This window comes from Pezoporus wallicus, unplaced genomic scaffold (genome assembly GCF_028554395.1).
Source record: "Pezoporus wallicus isolate ANWC-B61680 ecotype Strahan unplaced genomic scaffold, APGP_CSIRO_Pwel_v1 contig_14114, whole genome shotgun sequence".
Taxonomy (NCBI): Eukaryota; Metazoa; Chordata; class Aves; order Psittaciformes; family Psittacidae; genus Pezoporus; species Pezoporus wallicus.
Window position 1 is genome coordinate 140,185 of NW_026635323.1, and position 18,958 is coordinate 159,142.

At 67.2% G+C, this 18,958-nt stretch overlaps 3 protein-coding genes and 1 long non-coding RNA gene across 5 annotated transcripts in view; 2 read left to right on the top strand and 2 right to left on the bottom strand.

Moving 5' to 3' along the window:
• LRP1 (LDL receptor related protein 1) overlaps nucleotides 1-3,073 on the bottom strand; it is a 64,231-nt gene extending 61,158 nt beyond the window's left edge. The window contains exon 1 of the mRNA XM_057418823.1: nucleotides 2,795-3,073. Coding sequence (XP_057274806.1) covers nucleotides 2,795-2,867 — 73 coding nt within the window. The 5' untranslated portion in view covers nucleotides 2,868-3,073. The remainder of the gene's footprint in view (nucleotides 1-2,794) is intronic.
• LOC130604373 (uncharacterized) lies at nucleotides 1,562-2,150 on the top strand. The gene is made up of 2 exons (XR_008973439.1): nucleotides 1,562-1,799; nucleotides 1,951-2,150. It is a non-coding gene; the product is annotated as an uncharacterized LOC130604373 (long non-coding RNA).
• Nucleotides 3,074-8,157: 5,084 nt separating the features above from the next.
• STAT6 (signal transducer and activator of transcription 6) lies at nucleotides 8,158-15,162 on the top strand. Of its 2 annotated transcripts, XM_057418844.1 has the most exons (21): nucleotides 8,158-8,298; nucleotides 8,835-8,973; nucleotides 10,229-10,312; nucleotides 10,399-10,516; nucleotides 10,618-10,667; nucleotides 10,762-10,910; nucleotides 10,987-11,118; nucleotides 11,197-11,385; nucleotides 11,466-11,553; nucleotides 12,354-12,476; nucleotides 12,617-12,709; nucleotides 12,790-12,996; nucleotides 13,074-13,168; nucleotides 13,254-13,390; nucleotides 13,482-13,628; nucleotides 13,752-13,821; nucleotides 13,997-14,110; nucleotides 14,186-14,290; nucleotides 14,396-14,476; nucleotides 14,661-14,801; nucleotides 14,908-15,162. In XM_057418844.1, the coding sequence occupies exons 1-21, from the start codon at nucleotides 8,183-8,185 to the stop codon at nucleotides 15,080-15,082; spliced, it is 2,553 nt and encodes an 850-aa protein (XP_057274827.1). In that variant the 5' UTR covers nucleotides 8,158-8,182; the 3' UTR covers nucleotides 15,083-15,162. The 2 variants fall into 2 exon arrangements, with proteins under 2 accessions (XP_057274827.1, XP_057274836.1); XM_057418853.1 differs by lacking the exon at nucleotides 14,908-15,162 and having other exon boundaries at nucleotides 10,618-10,676; nucleotides 14,396-14,494; nucleotides 14,661-14,776.
• Nucleotides 15,163-15,976: 814 nt separating this feature from the next.
• On the bottom strand, nucleotides 15,977-18,748 carry NAB2 (NGFI-A binding protein 2). The gene is made up of 6 exons (XM_057418684.1): nucleotides 17,887-18,748; nucleotides 17,627-17,760; nucleotides 17,082-17,133; nucleotides 16,799-16,931; nucleotides 16,505-16,705; nucleotides 15,977-16,392 (listed from the first exon to the last, which is right to left on the bottom strand). Exons 1-6 carry the CDS (start codon nucleotides 18,682-18,684, stop codon nucleotides 16,298-16,300), a joined length of 1,413 nt encoding a protein of 470 aa, XP_057274667.1. The 5' UTR covers nucleotides 18,685-18,748; the 3' UTR covers nucleotides 15,977-16,297.
• Nucleotides 18,749-18,958: the final 210 nt, after the last annotated feature.

An 18,958-nucleotide genomic window follows, 5' to 3' on the forward strand; every position in this document is an offset into this window, starting at 1 on the left:
AGATGGGGAAGAAGAGGGGCTGAGCTCAACCTGCCCATGACAGAGAGAGGATGGGGTTTTCCCTCCCACCTCGAAGCTGACACGAGGCTGTTCCTGGGGTCCCCACCTCGCAGTTGGGTTACGCAGCTTTTCCCTTCACTTGTTCCTGCTTTTCCTCTCCTGCAAGGAGATGGGAACGCTGCGTGCAGCAGAACGGAGCCGGTCCAGCAGGCAGGTAACCGGCACCGGGCATCTCACACAGGCTCATGGTGAGGAGGAACCGGAATCAGATCCTTTGGAAGAGGCTCCGGGGAGCCAGGATTAGGGAGGACCAGGGTGGGTTTTGCTCCACATCAGCCCTGTGGCTCCTCAACACCAGAGAAGCAGCATCACGAGCTGGAGGGCTTCAGCAGCCCCCGCTCCTGAGGAGCACATGGAACCGCATGGAGAGGACATGAGGAGACACCACAAGACAAGGGGGCCGTGTGCCACAGCTGCTCCCACCTCCACACCACCCACCACGGCTTTGGAAGCAGCAGGAAGGCAGAAAGCAACGCCTCGGTTTCACCCCAAAACCGGCACCGCTGCCAAGGATGCTCCAGCACTGCCCCATCCATCAGCACACACCACGGGGCAGGAGCAGCATCCACAGCACAGCATCTCCCATGCAGGGGCAGGCTCCTGCGAGCCCCAGGATGCTCCACAAGGGGCCAGTGGGGACCCTCCTGTCCCCACCATTGCACTGGAAGTGCTGCACCGAAGCACCGCAGCCCTTGACCACAGGTACTGCCAAGCCAGGAGTGGGGCAAGCCCTGCCTGCCCTCACCCGCGGCCCCATGGCTGCGTGGGGCAGCTCCGTGCCACTGGAAAGCAGCACCATAGCTCTGGTAGACAGGAGCCGTGCCCTTTGTCCCACTGGAACAGATTCTCCCCTATCCCCCAGGCTGGACTTTGCCTCCTGTAGCCAAAGCCAGGATCAACTGAACAGGTCCAGAGCAGCAAACAGGGGCAGTGTTTGTCTCTAGGCAAGGATGGGGACTCTGCACCCCACTGCCAGCAGCATCGGGGCAGCACCGGCTCCATCACAGCTCCCAGCTTGCCCCTGGCCTGAAGCAGGAGATCAGAGCCCAGCCAGGACCACTGGAGCCAAGGTGCCACCCTCTGTACCCCTGCCAGCTTCAAGAGCCCATCTGCAGCCTCCTGCAGCTCCATCCCCAGCTCTCCAAGGAGCCCTCACCCTGCTGCGCTGCCCCACGGAGCGAACAGCACCTCGCCCCCAATGCCACCCCCCTGGCGCTGGGAGGGAGGGGTGGCTCTGCATTGGGTTTCACCCCACTCCAGCTCCTGGGGTGGAGAAGGGGCCAGAGGAACTTCCTTCCCGCACATCATCCTTCCGCAGCCTGTTTCCAAAGGCAACGCAGCTTATGCAACGAGCGATGCCCGTCCCTCCCGCCCCCATGGACTTGGGAATCTGCCGGCAGCTCCCAGCCACCATCCAGTGAGGATGAGGCCTATGGCCATGGGGATCCTGGGGAGAGGGCTGGGAGCAGGGCAGCAGCAGCTCAGCGCTTCACCATCCCCATCCCCATGGGGTCAATCAACCTCTGCTCCCTGCAAGGGGCACCAGTGAAGCACCCGGACCTCCAGTGGGGCGAGGAGGGATGGAAACCGCAGGCTCCAGCCTCCCGCAGCCCCAGACAGTAATGTGGGGAAGGGATGTGGCATTCACCCAAGCCTCCTCCTCCTCTTCCTCCATCCCGCTGACCTGGGCACAGGTCAAACGCTGCCACCGTACCAAACACCAGCAGCTTCACTCCAAGGTGGGCGAAGAAAGGGCGCAGAAAACCCGTCCCCCCCCCCCAAAATAACCCTCACACCAACCAACTGCTCCAGTCCCCTGCCAGGGCCACCCTGAGGGAAGCCATAAGCGGAAAGTGCCAGCTCAGAGCCCCCATCCCTCTGCTTTGGAAGGGAAAAGCGGGCTCCAGCCCCGTGGCTTGAGGCGTCGCAGGAACTTCTCCATGGCCGGTTCCCGGCGCGTTCGGCTGCCAGCTCCCAAACGCGCTCCGGCTGCCAAGAGCGGCCCCTCATCCGCTCCGAACCCTCGGCCATGGAGCTGACGAGCTCCTCCAAGTATTTACTGAATAGATCAATAAGCGCCGGGAACGCGAGACGTGCGCAGCCTGGAAAGAAAGCGGCTGGCGGGGGGCCGGCCCGGGCCGACGGACGGGGGGGACAGCCCCAGCGCTGGGTAAACATTTATCCCAGTGCCACCGCGCTGGCCACGGCCGAGCCCCGCAGCCCCGGCTGCGGCAGAAGCGGCCCCAGTTATGCAAGGAGCGTGGGGCGAGGCCAGGCTGCCCCGGGGAGCTGGGGGGGAGCCCCGCGTTAAGGGGACCCCCGCGTTAAGGGGACGCCGAGTTCCAACTTTCCTGCGTGGACGGAGAGGGGGGGGGAAACTTTGGGTTCCCCACGAAAAGGGGGCGTCGGGCGGGTGGAACCCCCCGGAACGGGTGGGAGCGGCCGGAGGGGGCCTGGGGGGCGCGGGGAAGGGCGGCCCGTCCCGGTGCCCCCCCCCCGCCCGGTGCCCTCAGCGGGGGCCGTGCAGCGCCCGCTCTGCTTTGTCACGGCGGCGCCCCCCGACCCGAGCGCCGCGGCCCCGCCGGCTCCCGGCCCCGCGCCCCCGACAGCGGCCGCGGGGCCGCGCAGCTGCGGCGCTCCGGGTCCGCGTCCGTGTGTGTGCGCGTCCCCCCCCCCCCCGTCTCCAACCACCAGGAGCCCCGCTCCCCGGCGCGGGGCCCGGGCCCGCACTCACCTTCGAGGGCGCGGGCGGCGGGCGCGGCCAGCAGGGCCAGCAGGCACCCGGCGAGGGGCAGCAGCGGCCCCATTGCCGGCGGCTCGGCGGCGGCTCGGCGGCTCCTCACGCCGTGCTGCCCGCGGGGCGGCGCGTCCCGGGCCCGCGCACCGACATCCGCGGAGGGAGGGGGCGCGGGGCGGGGGCGGGCGGGGGAGGGACGGGACGGGACGGGGCGGGCCGGGATGGGATGGGACGGGGCGGGGGGAACCTCGGCACCCTCCGGACCCTCCGGGCTGGGCGGCGGCGGCGGCGGCGGCGGAGGAGGAGGAGGAGGAGGGGGGGGGGGCGAGGGGAGGGAAAGGGAAAGGGGGGGGTGCGGAGGGGAGGGATGGATGGATGGATGGATGGATGGAGAGCGCGCGCCGCCGCCGCTCCCGCCTGACGTCACCGTGCGCGCGCCGCCACCGCCGTGCGCGCTCCCGTTGGGGAGCGCGGAGGGGAAACAGGGGCGGGAGGCGGGGGGGGGAAGAGTGAGGGGGGTCCTACGCGGCGGTGCGCATGCGTAACGGGGACCGGGACTGTGTCGTCGTCGTCGTCGTCACCCCCCGTCCGTCCGTCCGTCCCCCCCCCCCCCGGTGCGGGCAGGAGCACGGCCCGGTGCGGGCTCGGTACAAGCGCGGTGCGGTGCGGGCGGGAGCTGCCGCTGCGGTACCCACGCGTGGTGCCCGGGCCCGGAGAGTTCGGGGCGGAGGCGCCGCTGCGGAGCAAGCACAGGACGGAGAACAAGCGGTGCCCGCGACGGGGGAGCCTCGGCCCCGCTTCCCCCGCGCCCACCGGGCAGCCCCGGGGGACCCTGTGCACGGGGTCGTCCGTGCGAGCCCCCCCACACACATCCCTTCCCCTCGGTGGCTCCCCGTGGGCCGGCTCCGTTTTGTCACCCCAGAAACACCCTCATCACCACGGGTATGATGTCAGAGCCGGAGCCGTGACGTCAGAGCCGGAGCCGTGACATCATTCATCTGTCACAGCATCCCGCCTGCACGGGGCTGAGGCCGGATGCTGAAGGGGGGGGGGTGTTGCAATCTGTACCAGCCCCCCCCCCGAGTGATGTCACTTGTTAAAACAATGACGTCACTCGCCCGCCCCACCCCACCCCGGTGAGGCAGCAGCGCTGGCAGAAGCGGCTGCACCAGATGTTTGGGAGGAAGATCCAGATGTTCTGGGAAGCCTCCCCTGCAAAAGGGCTGGGGGGGGGGGGGAATGTCCCGGGGGCGGCGGCGGAGGAGGGGGGGGGGAGCCGAAGGGCTGCTCGGTCCCGTCCCCGCACGGGGCCCCCCGGAGGTTGCGCAAGCCCCGCCGAGTGGAGACGACCGGATTCCTCCCTCGAGTGGCCCCCGGCCAGAGCCCCCCCTTCCCCGCAGGATGCTGCCCCGAGCCGGGATGTGGGGAGGGGGACCCCGACCGCCACCCCCCCCCCCCCCCCCCCCCCCAGGACACCCGGGACTGGACGGTGGGGGTCAGCACCCGGTGCGAAGGGGGGGCAGTGGATACGGCTCCACGTCTGGTGCCCGTAACGGCCACGAGCACCGAGGGGGCACCAGCGCCGCGGCGTGAAGAGCGATGGGGACAACGCGGGGAAGCGACCCCAGGGCTTCGGACCTTGGGGGTCCTGCGGCGGCCCTGCCCCGGCACCGGCAGCTCCCGCCCCGGTGGCACCGGCGGTGCGGCAGCGCTCTCTGGCGGCCCCGCCGTGGCCCTACGCGGTGCTGCCCCCTCCGCTCCGGCGAGGGGTGTCGGAGCAGCCCCACAAGCACCCCGCGGTGGGCAATGGGCCCGTCCGGTCCCAACGTGGGTATCCCCGTGCAGGGACCCCGTTCCCATCCTCGGGCCGGCACAGGAGGGGGCACAGGGACCGGATGCGGGAGCGGGGTTGCGTGGGTACCAGAAACGGGGCAGATGCGGGGCGGGGGAGGCGGCGGTGGCACCGGGCGGGCGCGGGGCTCGGGCAGGTCTCTGCAGTGGCCGCGGGTGCCGGTGTCGGGGCCGTTCCATTGCCGGTGCCCCCCCTCGCACGCTCCCGCCGCCCGCGCGTCTCCTCCCTCTTCCTGGTGCTCGGCGCTTTCCGCCGGAGCGGGGCAGCCGCGGGACCCGGCCCGGCCGCGCCCGCCGCCGCCATGGAGTGAGGGGAGCGCGGCCCGGCCCGGCCGCCCCCCACGACCGGCGGCTCCCGCCAGGTAACGGCGCCGCGGGCGAGACGGGGGCGCGGGGCCGGGACCGGGAGCGGGACCGGCGGCGGGGCCGAGGCCTCCGTGGAGCGCCCGTTGCGGGGGGGGGGGGGGGGAGCCCGTGACGGCACCGGGGGCTGCCTGCGGGGCTGCGGCCGCTGGAGGGGGAGCGGAGGCACTGCCCGGTGTCACCGCGGCGTTTTGGGGTGCGATGGGGAACGGGATCCGGGTCTGCAGGAGCCAGGGCTGGGTTGAGCTGGGCTTGGGCCGGCGTCGAGGCTCCCTTTGGCCCCCCTAAGAAGAGCTTCCAGTGGCAGGGAGCGTCCGGTTGAGGCAGCCCCGGCGGGGTCCACAGCGTCCTCCCTGCAGCGCCATCACCGGGGTCCCACGGGCCAGGACCGTGGTGCCCCCCCCCCCCCCCCCCCGCCAAGCACCGTGGGGAAGCCGAGGCCTGGTGAGGGGCAGTGAGGTCTCTCAGGCTGCATCCCTATGGAGGCAAAGGTGGAGCAGAGCTCAGGTGTCCTGAGTGTCAGGAGCGGCAAAACCTCGGAGCAGCTCACCCGGAAAAAGCCCCGGGGAAATCTCTGCTCCGTGCCCGGGAGGATGAGGAGGGGGCAGAGGGATGTGCGTACCCGCAGGCTCCCAGCTCCCGGCGCTGGGCTGGGACGTGGCCAAGGGCAGGGGGGAGCTGGCCAGGAGTGGGGTCCCTCCCGGTCCCTAAGGGTAGGGGCTGCATTCTGCTGCCAGGAGGTGCCTGTGCTTAATGAGTAACAGCAGTGAGGGCGATGGCAGCTCTGGCCTCTAGGATGGGGACTTGGTTTTCCTGTAAGCAGAAAGCCCCTGCTCAGAGCACTGGGGGTCCCTGATCCCCCCCCCCTCCTGCACCCCGGTTCCTCCACCAGAGCTGCCGAGGAGGCAAAGTGGCCCCTGGGGTAGAGGAGGAAGCGAAAGCGGCTGCGCCGGGGTGGTTTGGGCAGGGGGAGCGGGCATGGGGCACACCCCAGGGCCGTATCCTGCCGCGGGGTTTCCCCGGGAGGCAGCTCCCACGTGTCCCATTGGGGGCCCGAAAGTGACTTCCCCGGCCCCAGTGACTTCTCCCTGCTGCTCCATCAGGCCTGGTCACTCGCTGCCATGGGAGCCTGGGCTCTCGAGTGCCACCTTGGGTGCATGAGCCCTGTGGGAGGTTGGGGTGCATCTGCAGCGGTTGGGGCAGGTGCGTGGTTGTCCTGGGGCAAGGGTCTGGAGCTCTGTCCCCAGTCACTCCCCCTGTTTCCTTGTCCAAGGCGCTGTGGAGGTGCTGATGCAGCAAACGCTGCGTGGCCTGATCCTGTGGCGGTGCTGGGTCTTGGCAGGGAAACGCTCTTCTGCAGAAAGAGCAGAGGAGGAAAACATGGAAATGAGGAGAGGAAGAGAACAGCCGAAGGAGCTGCTGTGATGGATGCCAGGAGGGGACGGGCCTGTCCCCACCCTTGGAGCTCCTTCGAGCCGTTGTCCCCTGGGTTGGAAGGGAGCTGGGAACCGGGGAGGAGGAGCACAGCACCTCCTGCAGCCTCTGAGCATATTCAGGCATGCCCAGCTTTAGGTTCCAGGTTACCGCTTCCCAGCCAGCAGCTTTCTCCCAAGCAGAAATACAGGTTTGAATCTGTGTTCAGATAAGAGGGGAGGATGGGGATTGCATCCCTGCACCAGAGGCCGCTTTTCCCCTCTTGCTTCCCTGCATCCCGGCAGCCGCGAGCTCCCCGACGGCACGGCCGGAACGAGGGCAGCCCCGGGCTGTCCCTTGCCGCAGCCGCGGCGCGGTTGTTGCGCGCTCGGGGCGACGCTGCCCCAGTGACGGCCGCTTCCTTCCCCTCGCCCGGCTCCTCAGAGCCTCCCCGGCAGCTCCACCTCCGCCGCCGTGACGTGAGGCGGCTCCTGTTTGCGGCCGGGGCACGGGAAGCCAACCCTCGGGGTCCCGGAGCCATCCCGGACGTGTCCGAGCCGCAGGATCCGGCCTCTGCCCCCGGGGAAGCGGCAGCGAGGTGCGTCCCCCCCCCCGCCTTTCCTCCTAGGAGCGGGGCCGTGGGAGGACGGGGATGGAGCCCTTTGGAAGCGGCACGGAGCGGGCAGGCTGCTGGGCACAGGGAGGGATTCTCGGAGCCGCGATGCCGGGGGCTGGAGGAGCCGCGACGCCGCCCGCCCCCGGGCGCTGGAATTCCCTGCGGAGTTCCCCATCCAGCGCCTCCTTCCAGGCCTCTTCGTGCTTTCCATGGCCCCGCTGTTCATGGGGGGGGGAGAGGCTGGGGAATGGTTCGGGGTGGTTCTGGGGAGCAGCGGAGCAGTCTGACGCTCTTCCTGCTCCCGCACTGGTTCTCCCATCTCTCCTGCGCCGAGACCGGCAGCGCTCACCCATCCCTCCCCATTGTCCCTGAACATTGCCCACGGCTGAAGGCGCAGGGATTCCCCAGAGATGCAGGAAACTGAGGCACAAGCTGGCTGCCCGCCGGGCCAGGATTGCCCAAGAGGCTGATCCTGGATCAGCTCCTTCTTCCTGCTCCTCCTCCTCTGCAGCAGCCCTGACCCCACGGAGCAGCAGGTTCAGATGGTGCAGGGACAAGCAGCAGGTTCAGATGGTGCGGGGACAAGCAGCAGGTTCAGATGGTGCGGGGACAAGCAGCAGGTTCAGATGGTGCGGGGACAAGCAGCAGGTTCAGATGATGCGGGGACAAGCAGCAGGTTCAGATGGTGCGGGGACAAGCAGCAGGTTCAGATGGTGCGGGGACAAGCAGCAGGTTCAGATGGTGCGGGGACAAGCAGCAGGTTGAGATGGTGCGGGGACAAGCAGCAGGTTCAGATGGTGCGGGGACAAGCAGCAGGTTGAGATGGTGCGGGGACAAGCAGCAGGTTCAGATGGTGCGGGGACAAGCAGCAGGTTCAGATGGTGCGGGGACAAGCAGCAGGTTCAGATGGTGCGGGGACAAGCAGCAGGTTCAGATGGTGCGGGGACAAGCAGCAGGTTCAGATGGTGCGGGGACAAGCAGCAGGTTCAGATGGTGCGGGGACAAGCAGCAGGTTCAGATGGTGCGGGGACAAGCAGCAGGTTCAGATGGTGCAGGGACAAGCAGCAGCTCTCGGAGGCGCTGGGCTGGGGGCTCTGGGTGCTGCCCTATGGCCCCTCTCCTGTTTCTCCACAGCCCCCAAGATGTCCCTCTGGAGCATCATCTCCCATATGCCACCGGAGGAATTCAGTGGCCTCTTCACGGAGTTTCCCCATAGCCTGCGCTGCGTCCTGGCTGACTGGCTGGAGAACCAGCCCTGGTGAGGCCCCGGAGGCGCTGTCTCTTCATCAGGGACTGTAGCAATAGGACAAGGGGGTGATGGGTTTAATCTGAAACAGGGGAAGTTTAGGTTCGGTATAAGAAAGAAGTTCTTTACTGTGAGGGTGCTGAGGTGCTGGCACAGGGTGCCCAAGGATGCTGTGAATGCTCCATCCCTGGCAGCGTTCAAAGCCAGGTTGGACAGAGTCTTGAGCGACCTGGTTTACTGTGAGGCATCTTTGCCCATGGCAGGGGAATGGAACCGGATGATCTTAAGGTCCTTTCCAACCCAAATCAGTCCAGGATTCTATGGTGGAGGCAGATGCCCATTTGAGAGAGGTTTTGGGAGGTCACATCCTCTCCAGGGAGCCGTCTTGCCCTCGTTCATGCACCAAATGGCCCCCATACGCACAGCCAGCACTGGGTGGCAGCAGGCAGGCGCCTGTCCCCCTCCTCCATGGTGCAAGTGTGTGGCTCAGGGTCGCACAGGGGATGGAGGATTCCTGCCCGTCCACCAAGCCCCGCTTCCCTCTCCAGGGAGTTCATCAATGGCTCGGATGCCTTCTGCACCAGCGTGGCCAGCGGGATGCTCTCGGCCATGCTGGAGAAGCTCCGCAGCGCTGCCAGCAGCGATGGGCAGCAGTGCCAGATCCTCCAGCAAGTCAACGGCATCGAGGTGCGTGGCGCTGGGCGCGGGGCTCCTGGGGGCTGTGTCACACCGGGCTCTGTTTGGTTCTATTCTGCTTCGGATTTGGTTCAGGCGCTGCTTGAAGGGGTCGGTGCCCCCCGCGTGGAAGGCCAGCGCCATCCATAAGCAATGAGCTTGCGTGGACTCAGCCATGGGGGGCTTTGGGGCGCTGCCAGCCCCCTCCTCACCAGATGTTCCCCATGTTCTGCTTGAGCACTCGATGCCTCCTTCCTCCCCACCATGTGCTGCGTGCCAAGCCTTGCGCCGTGCCGCGGCTCCTCCTGCTGCATGGGCATGGGCATGGGCAGGGGCGTGCGCTGGGTTTCTTTTCCTGGGCTTTCCCTCCGTGCCGAGCTCTGTTTGAGCCACTTTCTGTCTCTCTTCCACCTTCTGATTGCAGATTTAACCCCTCTGCTCTCTGCTGCCAGCGAAGCTCTTAGCATAAGGGCTGAGTGCTGCTCATTCTGGCTGCAAGCTCTGCTTTTTGGGTAACAGACACTTCTAATATCCAGCCTTTGGGAAGGGCTCAGCTTTAGTCAGGACTTGCAGGGAGCGGGGTGGCTTTCCCAAGGTTTTTGAGGCTGCCATAGGAAAACACGCAGCTGTTTCAGCTGAGGGCGCTGAAACGAGAGCCACCCTCCCGCGTTCCCTCCTCCCCATCCCATAACAGCAAACCCTTATCTCTCCCGAGCTCCCTGCCGCATCCAAGGGAGGCAAAGCCCTGGAGCTGGCTGGTGGGAGACCAAACCCGGCCCTTCTGTCCCCCGGTGCTGTGTCCAGCCATGGGGCAGGAGCAGAGGGTCCGGCTTGGTTGCATGGGAAGCATCCGACGTTCCTGGTTTGGGAAGCAGCTGATGTGGGAAGCGTGTGCAGGCCGGAGGAGATGATGTGGGACACAGGGAGCGGAGCCAGCAGGGGAATTCCTCTGCTTGCGTCCTATGGAAGGCATGGATCCACCCGGGCCAGGCCAGCAGGGAGGCTCTTCCCTGGGTGTCAGGCTTGGGATACTTGGCAGCAGCAGAGGATTTGCTTTGGTTGGGCTGTTTGCCTGCTCCGGTTCCCATTTCAAATGGGTTCGTTTATGTTCCGATGCACAGCTCAGGGTGGGAATTACCAGCATTCCCATGGAGCGGGTCACGAAACCCCATAACCTGACTTAGCACCAGAACGCATGGACGGGGTGGGAGGATGCTGGGGATGCAGGGATCGTATCCTGCCCCACTGAGGCTCTGCATCCCTGCAGAACATGTACCGGCGGGACCCGCTGCGCCTGGTGTCCGTCCTGAGAGCCATCCTGGATGGGGAGAAAGCCGCTGTGCTCAAGAGGGTGCGTGGTCCCTGCTCCCCTCCCGCGGCACCCCAGGGCGTGGGGTGGGCTCTGGGCGCTGCTCACCAGGCTCTGCTCTGCCCCAGGACCATCACCTCCCGCTCAGCTTCCACCGGCGGCAGGAGGAGCTCAAGTTCAACGTGGGGCTGCAGCGGCTGCAGCATCGCATGCGCCGGATCCAGGCGCTGCGGGATGGTCCCACAGGTGAGGGGGTGCATCAGGAGGGGGCCCACGGGGCAGCGTGTCCTGCAGTACTCAGACACCATCTCCCCACACTAACGGGGCTGCCCCATCCTTCTCCACAGCCTCTTTGCAGGACCCACAGCTAAAGACGGAAGCAAAAGCCCCGGAGAGCGTGAGTGGGGTCTGGGTACCAAGGGGAAGAGGAGCATCTCTGGGTTTGGTGCCCTGCAGGAGATGGCACAGGGCCGTGGGTTGATGCCCCACAGGAGCTGCCCACCCTCATCCTGGAGGCTGTGAAGGAGCTGGAGGTGGCCAAGCAGCAGGTACTGAAGAGGATCCAGATCTGGAAGAGGCAGCAGCAGTTGGCAGGGAATGGGGCTCAGTTTGAGGAGAACCTGGCTCCGCTGCAGAAGAGGCGAGTGGCAAAGGGCAGGGATGGGGGACCCGGAGCAGGGCCGTGGCTGAGGGCTCCCCCTTTCCCCTTGGTTCAGGTGCGAGAACCTGGTCGAGGTTCACTTCCAGCTGCATCAACAAGTGATGGGAGAGAGCGCGGAGCTGGGGGCTGAGCTGGTACCCAGGCTCCGGGAGCGGCTCAACGAGGTTTTATCCAGCCTGGTCAAGAGGTAACGGTGGCGTTGGGGTGCGGGGGGGTCTGCAGCGGGGGGTGCTGTGCTGAGCCCCATCGGTACCTGTGTCCCCAGCTCCTTCCTGGTGGAGAGGCAGCCCCCACAGGTCCTGAAGACCCAAACCAAGTTCCAAGCCAGCGTCCGGTTCCTGCTGGGCCCGCGGCTGCTGAAGGCATCGGCCAAGCCCTACATGGTGCGGGCTGAAATGGTGACGGAGAAGCAGGCGCGGGAGCTGGCGCTCAGCGCCTACAGCAGCACCCTCAGGTGAGGGGGCCGGGGGCTCAGCACAGGGCGAGGGGGCTGCAGGGGTCAACCATAGCCCCTGACCCCTTCCTCTGCCCCAGCGAGAGCACCGGGGAGATCATGCACAACGTGGTGGCCCTGGAGACCAACCCCACCAGCGGGACCTGCTGCGCCAACTTCAAGAACGTGGTGAGGGCCATCAGCGAGGGACGGGGTGGGGTGGGATGAGAGCTTTGGGATGGGATGGGATGGGATGGGATGGAGTGGGATGGGATGGGATGGGGGGTGGGATGGGATGGGATGGGATGGGGATGGGATGGGATGGGATGGCGATGATATGGGATGGGATGGGGATGGGATGGTATGGGGATGGGATGGGATCGGCTGGGCTGGGATGGGGAGGGGTGGGATGGGATGGGATGGAATGAGATGGATGGGATGGGATGGGATGGGATGGGATGGGGTGGGATGGGAGCTTTGGGATGGGATGGGATGAGATAGGATGAGATGGGGTGGAATGGGATGGGATGGGGTGGGATGGGATGAGTTAGGATGAGATGGGATGGGATGGGAAGGGATGGGATGGGATGGGATGGGATGGGAGCTTTGGAATGGGATGGGATGAGATGGGATGAGATTGGGTGGGATGGGAGCTTTGGAATGGGATGGGATGAGATGGGAGCTTTGGGATGGTGTGGGAGCTTTGGGATGGGGATGGGGTGGGATGGGTGGGATGGGATGGGATTGAATGGGATGAGATGGGAGCTTTGGGATGGGATGGGATTGAATGGGATGAGATGGGAGCTTTGGGATGGGATGGGATTGAATGGGATGAGATGGGAGCTTTGGGATAGGATGGGATGGGATAGGAGCTTTGGGATGGGATGGGATGGGATGGGATGGGATGGGATGGGGTGGGATGGGATGGGATGGGGTGGGATGGGGGTCCCCAAGGCCCAGGGGCAATGCTTAGCTCTCCCCCCACCCAGCTGCTGAAGAAGATCAAGCGCTGTGAGCGCAAGGGGTCCGAGTCGGTGACGGAGGAGAAGTGCGCGGTCCTGTTCAGCACCTCCGTGGCCCTGACCGCCAGCAACCTCTCCATCCACCTCCAGGTACCGGCGCCATTCCCATGGGATAGGGCTGGACAATGCCATGTCCCCTGTGGGCCACCCTGCTCCATCCCGGGCAGCCCCACCTCGCTCAGGGTGGCCTCAGGACTGATGGGGGGGGGGGGCGTTGTCTCTGCCCCCAGGTCCTGTCTCTGCCCATCGTGGTCATTGTCCATGGGAACCAGGACAACAACGCCAAAGCCACGGTCCTGTGGGATAACGCCTTCTCCGAGATCGTGAGTGCCGCGGGACGAGGAGGTGCCGGGATGCTGGGCTTGGGACGGACGCATCCTGACGCCATCCTGCTCTGCCGCAGGACCGGGTGCCCTTCGTGGTGGCCGAGCGGGTGCCCTGGGACAAGATGTGCGACACGCTGAACCTGAAGTTCATGGCCGAGGTGCAGACCACCAAAGGGCTCCTCAAGGAGCACTACTTCTTCCTGGCACAGAAGATCTTTAATGACTACAGTGCCAGCCTCGAGGACTTCCAGAGCCGCAGCGTGTCCTGGGCCCAGTTCAACAAGGTCACTGGGAGCGGTGGTCTGGGTGAGCAGGGACCAGCGTGGCCCTGGGCATCCTCACACCCTCCCTTCTACCCCAGGAGATCCTGCCCGGGCGGGGATTCACCTTCTGGCAGTGGTTTGATGGAGTCCTGGACCTCACCAAGAGGTGCCTCAAGAGTTACTGGTCCGATAGGTGGGTACCCGGGGCCAAGGGGGATTCCAGAGCAGCTCCAGGGCCAGCCCTGGGGCTCCCCGCTCCCATCTGCGCATCCCTGCAGGCTCATCATTGGCTTCATCAGCAAGCAGTACGTCTGCAAGCTCCTGAGCACCGAGCCCGACGGGACCTTCCTGCTGCGCTTCAGCGACTCCGAGATCGGGGGTGTCACCATTGCCTACGTTATCCGGGGCAAGGACGGTGCGCTGGGGGGGGCACGGGGGCTGCTCTCGGTGCTGGGGACAGCGGGTGTCGCGGGCTCACGATGGAGCCTGGTGCTGTCTCCCTTCAGGCTCCAGCCAGGTGGAGAACATCCAACCCTTCTCTGCCAAGGACCTGTCCATCCGCTCCCTTGGCGACCGCATCCGGGACCTGGGGCAGCTCCGCAACCTCTACCCCAACACCCCCAAGGACCAGGCGTTCGGGAGCCACTACAACAGTGAGCAGGAGGGGAGCTGAGATGGGCAGCGCTATGGGGAGCTCAGAGGGGTTTGGGCCGAGGGGCAGGGAGGGCTGGCATGGCTGCGGTGGTGGGTGATGGATGCTTCTCCTCCCGGAGCAGAAGAGCAGACAGGCAAGGACGGCCGGGGTTATGTCTCCACTGCCATCAAGATGACGGTGGAAAGAGAAAGGTGGGTGTTGGTGCAAGATCCCCCATAGGGATCTTGAGCCTCCCATAGGGATCCCAAATCCCCCCCCCCCCCCCCCCCATGGGCTGCACTGGAGCACATCTGTGAGCATTGACTTGCCCGTGCCCAGAGGCTGGACCACACCAGCCCTGTGCCCATGGCAACGATGCGCTTGCAGGGACCAGCATCCCCAGAGCGCTGCAGGGACCCTCCCCGGGCCCCCCCCGGCTCTGATGTTCAACCTGCCCATGCTGCAGCCCGAGGGCCTGCAGCCGGTCCCCAGCCCCATGTGGTGAGTGCCCGGGGCAGAGGCAGCCGCAGCGGGGTGCAGGGGGGGTGCTAACACCGCCATGTGTCTACATTGCAGCCCCCCCGCTCCCTTCTGCCCCCCACCCATCCCCACGGGCTACCCCACGGCTGAGAGCAGCATCAACGTGATGGTCACCAACAACCTCGGGTCCTCCTTCCCCAGGTAGGAGCGGTGCTGGTTGAAGGCACTGGGGGCAGGTTGAGCCCCCCCCCCCGCCATGGCCCCCATGGAGGGAAGTGTTGCCCCATGTGCTCCTCCTCCCCACAGCACATCCCCGATGCTTTCTCCATCCCTGCCCATGGACCCACCGCTGCCTCGCTGCGAGGACCTTACCTTCAGGAACCCATTGTAAGACCTAGAGCGTGGGTACAGGGGGGGTACCCAGCTTAACCCCCCCCTTCTCCCACCCCGAGGGACCTTTCCTGGCTGAGCAGTGCTCTCAGTACCCTGCTGCTGACCCAGCCAAGCACTTCCCCTCTGGGGAAGCACCAAGGGGGGTACCCCATGGCTTACATCGCACACACCCCCCCAGGCCCTTCATGCCCAACCAGTACATGACTGGGGAGGCCTCACAGATGCTGTCGGGGGGGCCCTCGCCGGAGCCCCGGGATGAGGAGATGCTCGAGCTGGCCCCATTGACGCTGATGGACTCACTGCAGAGCACCCAGAGGTGGTAAGCACATGGCGGGGGGGGACGGGACAGGGACGGGATGGGGACACACCACTGGGGTGCCCGAGGGGGGGGATGCCCTGCATCACCCTGTGCCTCCCTTGTCCAGGCTGCCCAGCATGGACCAGCCGCCCTGCTCCGACCTGGACCAGTTCCTGCAGGAGATGGCGGCGGAGGGGCCCAGCTTCCCGCCCCCCCCCCAGCACAGCGGGTACCCCAATGCCTCCGGCTGGGGCCTGGGGGACTCCCGGTGGGATGACAGCATCCGCCCGGGGCACACGTGAGGGGGATGCTGGGGAGGGGACATTGGACTGTGCCCCCCCCCCCCTCCAAGGCATCACCGGGTTGATACGGCTTTGGGGGAGGGGGGGGCGGATTTTGGGTAACACTCGGGTGAATCTGCTGCACTTTGGGGTCTGGAGCTGCCACCCTGTACCGAGGGACCCCCCAGGGGACACACATTGGGTCCCCCTCACTGAGCCCAGAGATAGCGCTTGCTTTGGGGTTTGTGAGGTGCCCCCCACCCCCCCCCCCCAAGGTGGGAATGGGGTTGCAGTGGGGTGCGGGGGGGGGCAGGGCATAAGCCATAAAATAAAGTTTTATTCCCAAATAACAAAATAAATAATCTCCTGTACACGTTACAAAGGAGGAGGCGCCGCGAACGCTCGAGAAAGACACCACAGTCCTATGGGGGGGGGCACACACAGGGACATGGGGACCCCGGGGCTGGGCACCGCTTATGGGGACAGGAGAGACCCCAAGGGGCTGGGGAAGGGGGGGGGGGGCAGCACCATCCCCGTGCCCATCAAATGCCACCCACATGGTGCTGGGAGGGGGTGCACACGCGTGACCCCCGCAACACGCGTGACCGCCGTACATGAAGGTAAATGGGGGGGTGCGGGGGGGGGGATTTAGAGGTGAAACACTGCACGTGGGTGATGCGGTGCTGCGGGGGGGGGGTCACAACGGGTGTGTGGGGAGGGAGGAGTGGGAAGGGGGGGGTCACAACGCGGTGCGTGCTGCAGGGGGGGGGCGGGTGGTGCGGGGGTGCTGCGGGGGGGGGGTGGCGCTGATGTGGGAGCACACGGTGCTGCACGTGGCTCCTGTGCGGTGATGGGGGGGGCACGGGTTGCCCACCCAAAGGGGCCTTGGGGCGGCGGGGGGGGACACACACACGGGACGGTCAGCACAAGGGGTGAGCCGAGGGGGGGCTGTACAGCAGCTTCGAGTCCATCGAGGGCTCCCCCCAGCCCCGGGGGGGGGGCTCAGAGCCTGGTGGGACCAGGGTATTGCTGCTGTGGGGTGAGGAGGGGGGGGCGCGCATCCCGCCGCGGCTGAGGTAACCAGAGCATCGGTGCGGGAGAGGATGGGGTCCTTGGGGGGGGGGGGGGGGCTGTGGCCAGGCCCTCACCGGCTCCCCCCGCACCCGGAGCACCGCCGGTACCCGTCCCCCAGCACGTTATTGCTTCGTTAATGGTGGGGGGGGGGCTGCAGGGGCCTCACTGCCGGCTGCTCTCCTGCTCCACCTTGATGGTGCCGCGGGGGGGCTCAGGGGGGGCCGGAGGACCCCGTTCTGCCAGCCCGTCCTCGAACTCTGTGGGGAGAATCGGGGATTGGGGGGGGGGTGGCATCAGGGAGATGCTTCCATAGGGAACAATGCGGCTGCCCCCCCCCCCCCCCCCCCACGCTGCCCCACGGGGGCTCACCGGGTGCCGGGGGCTTCCCGGGCAGGCAGGGGCTGAGCCGCCCCACACGCTCGTGGGAGACCAAGCGGGCCAAGCGCAGCCCCTCGTCCATCAGCGTCTGCTGCAGGATGTGGCGGCTCCAGAGCCCGTGCGGGGGCAGCCCCAGGGCCACGTCGGGGCCGGCACCGGGCGGCGGCGTCAGCCGGGGACAGGCCCCCGCCACTGCGGAGAGAAGGGCGAGATCTGGGGTTACCCGATGGGGCTGGGGGAAGGGGGGGGGTTCGGGTGCTGCCCATGGATGGGTCCTGAGCTCACCCTGCAAGTGGCCGTCGAGGCTCTCCCCGGAGAGGCTGGCGGCGTCCTCCTCCAGCCCGGCTCGGAACACGGCCCCCGGCGGCTCCGGCCCCACCGGCAGCGGCAGCAGCTCGGGGCGGCTCTGCTCTCCCGCCTGCCGGGAGCGCGCAGTGAGCGCAGGGCAGCGGGGACGGGCCCCATCCCACCGAGAGCAAGGGGAGCTCCGCGCTGCGCACGAGCACCAAGCCCCACAACCAGCACCCCGCATCCCCCTGCGGCAGCATCAGTGCGGGTGCGGACCCACCTCCTGCTTGAGCCGCTTGGCCGCGGTGGCTGCGCTGTCCTCGGCGTGTGCCCTGCGCGGGGAAGGGGAAGGGGAAGGGGGGACACACACACACGAAGGGGCTGCGTCAGGCGTGGGGTGACCGCGCTGGGGGCCCTGCGGGCAGCGCCAGGCGCCGCGGGGAGCGTGGGCCGGGCGGGGCGGTGCCGCGGCATCGGGGCTTTGGCACAGATGGAGCCGGGGGTGGCACAAGGGGCGAGCGAAGGGAAAGGGCAGCGCGGCCACAGCGCACAGCGGGAAGGGAGGAGTGAGGGAAGGGGGGCACCCCCAGCAGCATCATCCCCATCGCCACCACCACACACCCCACACCCCCCCCCCCCCGGCATTCCAGCCATACCCCACCTCCCGCGGGCCCGAGGCCAGGCAGAAAACAACCCACACGAGGGAAAGGGGAACTCGGGTCCTGTCCCCATTGGGAAGCGCTGAGCTATAGGGCGCAGATGGGGGTGAAAGCCAAGCCCCCCCCCCCCGGTTTGTGATGGGGGGTTTGCCAGGTCCGGGCTCACCTGGACACCTTGAGCGAGGACAGGTAGGTGCTCTCCCGCGCTACCTGGCGCGAGAGGGAGAAGAGCTCGACGCGCCGCAGCAGCAGCGAGTTGTCCCGCAGGCAGAACTGCGCGGCCGCCTCGTTGATGATGAGCTGCGGGGCGCAGAGGGTGCGTGAGATGGGGGGGAACCCCCCCAGCACCCCACGGCAGAAGCAGCGTCTGACCCAGCGGACCCCATCTCCCGCCCCAAGCAACAACGGGACCTGGGCGCCACGCACCTCGTGCAGGGTGAGCTGCTTGCCCTCGCGGCGCCGGGCCTCGCCGCGGCCGTAGATCGCGCTGTGCCGCCGGATCTCCTCCTCCTTGTGCCGGTCGCCGTCCTCCAGCTGGAAGATGTGACCCACGGCCTTGGCCAGCTTCTTGTTGAGCTTCATGAGCGCCCGCAGCTCGGCCTCACCGCCGCGGGGGTAGTTCTGCAGCAGCCGCTCCACGCTCTCTGCCACCGTCCGCACCAGCTCCGGCTCCAGCACCTCGCTACCCATCGCCTGCTCACCGCTGCTCCCACCCGGGGAGAAGGGGGGACCCCCCGGCTCCTCGTCCCCGCCGCCCTCCGACTCAGGGGTGCTCCTCCCCGGCCACGGCGGCACCGCTGATGGTGACAGCTTCTCCCCCGGTTCTGTGGGGCTCCGGGCTGGGGGGGTCCCGCTGCTGCTGCCCCCTTTGCCCACAGCCTCACCGGGGCTGGCGTGACCATTGCTGAGCGCCTTGCGCCCGCCCGCCTCCGACAGCTTGAAGAGGGGGATGCTGCTGACGGGCACGGCCGAGACGGGCTGGCTGAAGAGCCCCGGGTTGGAGGCCCACTCACGCAGGGCCTTCTGGAGGCGGCGGACGTGCAGGGGTTTGGTGGCCATGCCCACCAGCGCCATGATCTCCAGGAACTCCTCCTCGCCCGCCTCGCAGAGCTGCTGCACGTCGTCCCCCCCTTGCTGGATGAAGGTCTCGTAGTAGCCCAGCAGGTTGGCGCGTTGCAGCACCCGGTACAGCTGCAGCTCCCCCAGCGTGCGGGGCAGGGCCATGGCGATCGCGCCTGCGGGACCCACGGGTCACGACGGGCACGGAGGAGAAGCCCCCTCCCCACCAAGGAGGTGATGGCGGTGCTCCAGGGTCCCCAGACCCCACGGGGCACCCAGGCTGCGTGGGACCCAGAGTCCACAGCTCCTTCAGACACAGCAAAGACACCAATGGGCCCCCCCATCCCTTCAGCAGCAGCCCCGCACCTCCCAGAGCCCCCCCCCCCGCGCCCCGTGGCGTCGGACACGCTCCCGAGCCTGCCCCATCCCTCCCCATCCC